The sequence below is a fragment of the Papaver somniferum genome, chromosome 8, assembly GCF_003573695.1.
Source record: "Papaver somniferum cultivar HN1 chromosome 8, ASM357369v1, whole genome shotgun sequence".
NCBI classification, from domain to species: Eukaryota; Viridiplantae; Streptophyta; class Magnoliopsida; order Ranunculales; family Papaveraceae; genus Papaver; species Papaver somniferum.
The window spans coordinates 30,083,536-30,093,322 of record NC_039365.1 but is presented as its reverse complement, the minus strand read 5'-3'; the positions used below and the strand labels follow the sequence as shown (position 1 = coordinate 30,093,322).

General features: G+C 34.4%; 1 protein-coding gene across 1 annotated transcript; it reads right to left on the bottom strand.

Moving 5' to 3' along the window:
• Positions 1–332: 332 nt before the first annotated feature.
• LOC113305335 lies at positions 333–2,803 on the bottom strand. Its single transcript, XM_026554393.1, has 3 exons — positions 2,387–2,803; positions 1,135–2,320; positions 333–727 (listed from the first exon to the last, which is right to left on the bottom strand). Exons 1-3 carry the CDS (start codon positions 2,801–2,803, stop codon positions 333–335), a joined length of 1,998 nt encoding a protein of 665 aa, XP_026410178.1.
• Between the last annotated feature and the right edge of the window lie 6,984 nt (positions 2,804–9,787).

Below are 9,787 nucleotides of genomic sequence, written 5' to 3'. Positions count from 1 at the left end.
ATATACACGTCCATTTTGGTGGTTTCTCTTTTTCTACCCCTGAAATCAATAATACTAGCATATTTGGATGTCACTCCAGCAAACTGATTTTTTAACTTTTAGAACATAAAAGTGAGACGTTAATTTGGGTACACAAATCCAAAATTGCTCGTAAATGTAGAAAAGAACTTTTTATAAGGCAAAAGCATTTTACTTATACTTCTGGTTCTGGATAAGCAAAAGCACTTTTGATAGTGGTGTTTAAAGAGGCTATAAGCTGAACCAACGGGGATGAAGATTTTCGGGCACCCATTGCCACAAAAATTTTTTTTTGATAAAAAGAGACTTATTCATTATTGATCAAAATTACGGATGTCTTTCACCAGAAGACTACAAATATTGGCATTGAAACTGTCATAAAGCTCAACATCTAATTCTGAAGTTCTAACTGATTTAGCCAGTTCATCTGCTACTTGATTGTGATCTCTGCTAATGAATGAAAAACTACAAAAACTAAAACATAAAGATAAATGTTTAATCTCTTTCAAAATATTTCTGTTTTCCCATTGAATTAAAGAAGTGGTGCCTGTAAGAGATTGAATGACCAGTTTACCATATGCCTCTATTTGGATTTTGAAGTAAGATTTCTTCTTTGCCCATGCTAGTGTTTCACGAATTGCCATACATTCTCCTTCTTCTGGATTTAATGTTCCATGTGTGAAACTTCCTTTGATCCCTATACAAGCACCTGTTTCATCACGAATGATTAGTCAAGTTCCTACTTTTTTAGAAAAGCTGTCGAATGATGCATCAACATTAATTTTAATAATGCCTGGATAAGGAGGTACCCAATGTGATGTAATGCTATGCATATGTTCATGTACAATGGTATGTGATTTCAGATGAGAAATCAAATGAGTAGAGATACTCCCTGGAAGATTAAATCACATCTGTCCTTCCAGATGATCCATGCACCAATCATTAGTATAAACAACCAATGCTCATTTGTACTATTATATGTTGTGAACCAACTTGTGCACCATTCTGACACACTGATACAATTATTTCTGACTGCATCAATATTGATGTTCACCCCTCTCCACACAGCTCTGGCATGTCTTCATTCCAGTAAAAAATGCTCAATAGTTTCAGTACCAGTACCACAACTACCACATTGTGTTTCCTGCTCTATATTATAGACTTCCAGTTTCTCCCTTGTCTGGTTAATCTCCCTAATACATTTCCAAATGAAGAGCTTAACTCTATGAGTAGCTCCAGATTTCCACAGTGCTTTCCAAACCACAGATTGAATGATTCTTCCATTGACATTAACTTCTCCATCCCAGCTAGTAAGCTTATTGTAAGTGCTCTTAACAGAGAATTTACCATCTTTTGAAGGCATCCATATCATCTTGTCTTCCTTTGTCACATCAAGAAACATACTCTGAATTCTAGCAGAAGTGTTGTTATCAAATAATTGGTCTAAAAGAGTAATGTTCCAATTATTTTTACCAGGAATAATAAGTTCAACAACATCTGCATAAAATCTGAATAATTCATTAATTGGGACTGGTGGAGATGTCATACCTGGTATCCATATGTCCAGCCATATCTTGGTTTCTCTATCATTATTGATTTCTATAAAGTAATTTTGCTGAACTATAATCATACCTATAGCAATGCCATTCCAAGAATATGAGCAGTTTTTAGCCTCAATCTTTTGATGTAGGATATCCCCATTTCTAAAATATTTCTTTCTTGTAAGCTGCATCATTAGATTACTTGATTCAGTACAGATTCTCCAAGCCATCTTTGTTAGCAGATCCAAATTAAGCTTTTCTAGATCTCTGAAAGTCAGTCCACCAAAATCTCTTGATTTACATATCTTGAGCCAAGCTATGGGGTTAGCATCTTTATTAGATTTATGGACCCAAAAGAAATGTCTCTCTATGGTAGTAAGCTTATTAATGAGTTGATTAGGAAGCTTGAAGGTGCCCATTTGATAAGTAGGGACTGCATTTAAGACATGCTTGATCATAGTTGAACTTCCTGCCTGAGTGAGAGAGATTGAATTGTAAGTAGATAACCTTTGCTCAAAACTTTCTTGTACTGACTTGAAAGCTTCTTGTTTGGAATGCCCAAGGATTAATGGAGAACCCAAATAATTTTCTTTAGAGTTCATAGTTTTAACTCCAAGTATATTAGTGAGACAGTCTACTACTTCTGGTTTTGTATGCTTGCTGAAGTGAACTGCAGATTTCTCAAAGTTTATAACTTGTCCCGACTGAGTGCTGAAGTTGTTGAGTAGATTAGGGAGATTGTTGACAGAAGTAAGATTTTCCTAAGTGAAAATCAGGCAGTTATCTTCAAATAGAAAATGATTGATGGCTGGTGCATTACAAGCCACTTTAATACCTTGAATAGTTTTGTGTTGTTGAGCTGCAACTAGATGTCTTGAGAGAAATTCCATAGCTAGAATAAATAGATAAGGTGATAGAGGGTCACCTTGTCTAATTCCTCTTGTGGGCTTGAATTCATCACTAGGTGAACCATTAAGAAGAACTGAAAGAGTTGAAGTACTTATGCACTGGTGAATCAAGTCACATAAATCATCACTAAACCCAAAATAGTTAAGAACTTTAAGAAGGAAGCTCCACTCCAATCTTTCAAATGCTTTTGACATATCCAGCTTAAGTCCCATCCATACTATTTGACCCCTTTTTTTCTTCATAGAATGAATAATTTCTTGAGCTATTACTGTGTTGTCACTAATTAATCTGCCTGAAACATATGCTGCCTTATATGGAGATATGATCTTCTCCATTAATGGTTCCATCCTGCTTACAAGAATCTTAGAAATTATTTTATAGGATGTATTGCATAATCCAATGGGTCTGTAATCTGCTGCACACATAGATTTCTTCTTCTTTGTAATGAGAGAAATATAAGTTTTATTAACTTTCCTTGACAGATTTTTTGTTTTAAAGAATTTCTTGACCATTTAGCAAACATCTTCACCTATAGTGCTCCATTGACTTTTGTAAAACCCTGCTTGAAACCCTTCTGGACCTGGAGAACTCCAATTTTCCATACTTTTTGAAGAAGAAAAAATGTCATCTGAAGAGGGAATGCTTGTCAGAATAATATTATCTTCTGCGGTAATGATTGTTGGAAGAACTGAATAAAGGTGCTCCTCAAGAATTGGACTTGTAGTTGAACTTATACTACTGAAATGGTTTGTAAGATGAGATGAAATCTCTTCTCTTGACTGCAGCCAAATACCATTGTAATCTTGAATAGAGTCAATATTATTTCTACATCTTCTTCTGCTGCATTTGGAATGAAAAAATTTGGTGTTGTTATCCATGTCCTTGATGAAACTATCTCTAGACTTTTGTTTATAGAAATCATTTTGTACTTAATGCCATTTGTGGAGTTCCTTGTTAACTGTCTGAATTTGATCATTTGACTGATAGCTGTGTGGTTGAGCTTGTAATACAGTTAACTGCTGCTGTAGAGAATTAACCTGCTGATGAATGTTACCAAAATGTTCTCTGTTCCACTTGGATAAAGTTTTCCTAGTGATATTCATTTTATTAGTGAACTGAAAGGCTCGGGAGCCATTAAATTCAGTCTTCCAAGCATTAGCAATTACATTAGAACAAGAATCATCATTAAGCCAAGTTAGAAAAAACTTAAAAGGCTTCTAGCAGTTGGGTATACTAGAATCTGTAACAAACATAATTGGACTATGATCACTACCAACTTGGTTAAGGTGATATAATTTAGAATTAGGAAAATAACTTCCAATCACTATTGCCTAGTGCCATGTGTATTCTAGATTTTCTATCACCTGTACCTAAATTGTTGCTAGTCCAAGTGTGACTTTTGCCAGAATAACCTAAGTCTTCTAAACCACATTCAGAAACAGTCTTATTGACCCAGCCATCAATAGAGGAAGAAACATTGTTATCAGTATCAGAAATATGAAAATTAAGGTCTCCTAGTAGAACCCAAGGACTACTATTGTTTTTACTAATATACAAAACATAATTCCACTGAGATTTTTTCTTGTGATAACTAGTATGGCCATACATACAAGTAAGCAGAAATTCAGGTTTGCTATTATCAGCTTGAACCAAAATGTTAAACATATTATTATCTTTACCATCAACATCACAAGATAAACCATTTTTCTAGAGAAGAACAAGCCCACCAGATAAACCAATCGGTTCAATAAAATCATGATTTGGGTATTGATAATGTTTAAGAAAAGATTTTATTTTATCTTGAGTTATCTTCGTTTCATACAGAAAGATTATATTAGGGTTTTGACATCTAATAAGATCATTAAGATGATTTCTGTTGGCTGAGGATTTAAGTCCCTGAACATTCCAAGAGATTATTTTCATATTGTGAGCCTTATTTGAGTCAACTAAGATGTTATGCAAGATACTAATACTAATAATGAGAATAAAGATTTTGTGTAAGACTAACTTGGAAGCTATGAAAATATGCAGACTGTGATGTTTAAAAGCTAAATGCAAATAAAATCTAATAAAAACGAAAAAAGTACTGAAATAAACTAATTGATAAAGACTTGTTATAAGAAAATTATGAAATACCTGACTCTCCATTTGAGTGCCTAGAGCTTGCTTATCCTTTGCAGTGATTGCGGAGGAAGTTTGAATTTCATTGCTAGTGACAGTGGTTTCACAGGAAGAAGAACCAATAGTAGTGCCACCAGTTGAAGCTCCATCTTCCATTCTAATTATTTTACCCATCCTGCTGTCTTCACTCCCTTCTTCTTGATTACCTTTGTTGATTAAGAAGTTCATATTAATGATTTCTCCATCTTTAGGGGGTACAAAAACTGCATTCTTGACAAACTTCCTTTGAGAACTCTTGATTGCAGGTACAACTTCTTTAGAAACTGCAGTTATATTCTTCCTTATTACTTTTGGGTTACCAAAAAAGTATGGCTTATCATGAGCCTTTTGAAGAAAATTGGCTGCGTCTTTACAAGCCACTCCACAATGCTTAACTATATAACATTTGGGATAGATATTGGGTGGCTGTCTCTCATAGAAGAATTTGATCCACTTGGTTACTCCACCATTAGTGATTGCCTTCACTCCTCTTCTCATAGGAAATGTAAGATCTACATTAACACAGACCTTAATAGGTTCTCCATCAACTGGAATTGCATCTTTTGGCTCAATTCCTACCACATCTCCCATAACACTGCCTATTTTTTTTACTGCAGCAACATTCATGTGTTCAGGAAGGATCCATTTTAGGTGAATCCAAAAATGTTGAAATCCCCAATGCTTTTCTGTATTAATCATCTCAGGGATATAGTCATGAACAACCAATAAGTTCTTGTTGATGTTCCAAGGCTTTTCATTAGTCACTTTATTCAGAGAATCCCACTTGTTGAACTTGAAAATCACTATGTTTGGTTCAACCTCCACTGTCTTAACCTCCTTCTCAGTTAGGAAAGGCCAAGTAAACTTGATGTACTTTTTCACAGCCTCGCAACCCATTTTTCCTTCAATAATAATCTTCCCAATGGCACATGCTTCCCAGTTACTTTCTTCTTCCACAGCTTCAACATTTTCTTCTGAGCTAATAACCAATACTTCATTTGTGTCACCTAACTCCAATGCTGCTTGCTTAAACTTGTGAACAAGATCTCCCATTTGACTAGAACTTCCAGTCTCCATAATTAGATTGATTGTGAGATTGATTTCTTTTGAAGAGAATGAAACTTCAGAATCTTGTTTATATAGAAAAAGATTAGGTTTATTTGTAACAAGATATATATTCCGATAATTTTCTGCAGAAATATCGCTCAAATTATGGTAACAGATTAATTGATTTGACTGAGCTGGATGGAAAGAAAATATAGCATATATTAACCAATAGAGTAAAAACCGGTGATCGATTTTCTGTTTCCATTTGTAACTGATAAAGCGAGTTTTGAGGTAAATTTGAATTTGAATTTTTTTGGGCGGACTTTTAGTGTAGCTTTGACTCAACTCATTGCTCTGATCCAGAACTTCTTGCCATTGGAAATCACTGACACTAGCATAGATTTTTCCTGCTATCAAACGATTAGCAAACTTCCAAGCAAACGCATTGATCACTTGCACAAACGTGAAGGCAAACGCCATGATGGATAAACAAACCTGCACACTCGTAATGAAGAGAACATGGAAGAGATTAGTTTTTTTTTGATAAAACTAGTTTAAAAAACGCAATGCTATTCAACTCCCTATTATCCACTCCCTATTCACCTCCCTATAACCTAAACCCCATATTAAAGGAATGGTGAACCCCTCCCAAACCTGAATGCGGATCTCGATAGAGATGTAAGGCTTAGATTAGAGGGAGGTGAATAGCATTTGCGTTTAAAATACAAAAGCAAAATATGAAATAAAATTTAACGAGAATTTTTGAAATAAATTAAAGATCAAAGTAGATCATGGAAGAATGAAAAACAAAGCTTATTATAGATCCCAGATGTAATGCATTTGATGAAAATCTTCAAGAATTGTATTCCCTCCGTTCTTTTTTAATAGACCAGTTTTGTTTTTAGCGAAATTTAATGAAATTAAGAGAATTAATCATTGAAAGTGGTCCTCATGACACTTGTCAATAAAAGAAGTGATATGAAATGGTCCCCATGACACTTGTTAGCAAAAGAATTAAAGTGAAGTGGTCCACATGACACTTGTCATCAAAAGAAGTTAAGAGAAAAGTGGTCCCAAAAATTAAAATAACATTTGACTTTCCCAATTAGGAAACTGGCCTATTTTTTTGAAATTTTTATTTATAGAAACTGGCCTATTAAAAGAGAACGGATGAAGTATTTGATTTTTAAAAAAGTTTCATCTGAGTTGACTCAAAAAATTCGCCCACTTTGCAGAGCAGGAGAGAGAATGACGAGACAGGATGACATGTAAAAACTTTCTCGAACGACCCATTGCCACAGTTTAATACCAATTTAATCTTCCAAACCACACCGCACCCATCTATTATAACTTTGAAGTAGTAGAACACAAGCATGATTGACCCCATAGTGTTGACCATCTACCAAACAACTCCCCTCCCCCTTCCTATCTGTCTCTCAAAGAAAATCACGTGATGCCCGTACATGCATTGGGTCCTGTTATCATATCACAATTCACGCTCATACATGGACCAAGTTACCACCAAGCCAGCTAAGTTTACCCATCAAATCAGGCGCATCAACCGGGTACATACATGCATTAGACTAGAGGGCCAAAACCACGTTCCTCCCTGTCATCTCATCCCATTACTTAACTTTGAAATTTTTTCCACATCGTGCACTGCATTTCCCACTTTTCTTTCTTTTACTTTAACCACAGCTATAAGCTATTTCCGGGACTCTCTTGCACGTCCACAAGATCTTCTCTGAAATCGTCTTTATTACCAGATCAGGTAAGTGGGAGACGTGCAAGAGTGTAGGTATTAAGACTCTTAATGTCTACTCTACGATTATTAAGAGTAAAACCAGTCTACTAATTTTTGATTAATTTGGCGGTGCAAGTTAATACTCTTAAATGGGTCTTTTTGTGGGTCCCACACTTGTGATTTCTAATCCGAAGTGGTAGAGAGCGGAGTAGGAGTGGTGGCGTTTTCACGTGATAAATTAAAATCCTTTAATTTAGGGCAATAAGACAAACTAGAAGACGGTCGAGCTTATGTCTTAATCTCTTTTAACCTTACAAATTGAATGTATTGTCTTAATTCATTTTGTCCTAAACACAACTTTATGATGCTGATGCAGCATTTCAGCTGATTATATGGTAATGGCCTCCGTAAGAAAAACTAACCGAGATCGATTCGGAAGCCTATGATTAACTGATGCAGTCTAGTGATAAAATCATCAAGTGATGATATCAATGACATGTGTTAAAAACTTACTAGCATCAAATTTTCTATCGATTGGAAATTAAAATAAAAACACAAAATTGGTTAAAAAGACCAAAATCAACAATTCCTGGGTGAAAATGACATTTAGATTTTGATACTGTTTAAATGGACAAAAATTTAAAAATAGCCAGGATGTAAACTGTTTCATCCTACCCATTTTCAAATACTTTTTTTTATTTTTAATTTACATCAGGATGCATCCAGTTTCATCCTTGCTATTTTTTAAGTTTAAGTCAGGATGAATCCGGTTTCATTCTTGCTATTTTTTTGGTGTCCATTTCACCCATACAAATTTTTACTCGTCCATTTGAACCATGTTTTAAATATATTTGGACAAATGACCCATTTCTGTTTATTTTTTTATATAAATTTTTCAACAAAATCATAAACATATAGACCTTATACGTAAATCATTATATTTCTGTTCACACTGAGCTCCAAAAGGTTGTATTTTTTATTTCGTAAAATGGATCATTTGTCCAAATATTTTTAAAACATGGTTCAAATGGACGAGCAAAAATTAGTATGGGTGAAATGGACACCAAAAAAATAGCAAGGATGAAACTGGATTCATCCTGGCTTAAACTTAAAAAATAGCAAGGATGAAACTGGATGCATTCTGATGTAAATTAAAAATAAAAAAAGTATTTGAAAATGGGTAGGATAAAACCGTTTACATCCTGACTATTTTAAAAAATTTATCCATTTAAACAGTATCAAAATCTAAATATCCTTTTCACTCAGAAATTATTGATTTTAGTCTATTTAATCAATTTTGTGAAAATAAACATGTTCCTGGTAATTATCGATTGTCCATAGTTTCCCATCTTTCGGGTTGTTTTTTTTCTTGCTTATGGCTACTTTCCACTAAATCCTGGACTGTGTTTGTACGTAATCAGACAGTAATTCAACACTAAAACTTGTCATAAATGTTTTTTTTTAATCCTTAATCAAGTTAATTTTATATGTTTTGCTTAGTTTACCTTGTTTCAAGGAGAAAACTATGAACCATGCAAATACAGTGCTGCCCGACAAACATTTGACCGTAGAGATCGTATTGTATTCGAATTCAGGGGTGAATGTCACGGGATCCCAGCGGTTTTCCGTAACTACTGTCTCTCTACTCCTCTTATCATATCTACCCCATCCCTTAGACCTTCCCCACCGTAATCTCTGTCTTCAATGTTTTTATTTTTGTTTGTTAGATGAATAAAAAATAATGCAATTTTTACATCCGTATGCACTCGGGTCACTGTAATATCACGGTTACACCGATTCCAAGTATATTGACTTGTTTACTTGTGATTATGAGATGAGAGATTATACATATCCCACGCTAATTATATCTATAATGGCAAAAATCTGGTAAAATCTGATGAAACTTATAGATACAAATCTTGTTTTTAATTTGAAATATAGAATTGTATGACCTATAACATTCACCGCCTAAACCTGAATCAAGTTATGCCTTTCAAAAATTTTAGGAAGATATAATACACTTTCCGTTTTAGGAAAAATGATGCTTTGATAATTCTTTCCTTTTATTTATCTTATTAGCCAAAAATGAAAAAGAGATATGAGGTACCATTTTTCCAAAAATGGAGGCGGAAGAATTTTCCGTCGGTAAGCATAGAACAGTTGCATATATATATCACGACAACAAAAAAGAAAAAATGTAATATGTCGTCATATGGTGTGACTTAGGCCGTCTAAGTGTGCAATATGGCGTGGTCTGATTCCAAGATGCTTTCTTAATTAGTACTGGCAAGATGCTTCTGCATCTCCAAATTCGATTTGTCACATTAGCAACAGCTAAAAGGAACTTAACCCCACGAACAAACATAAC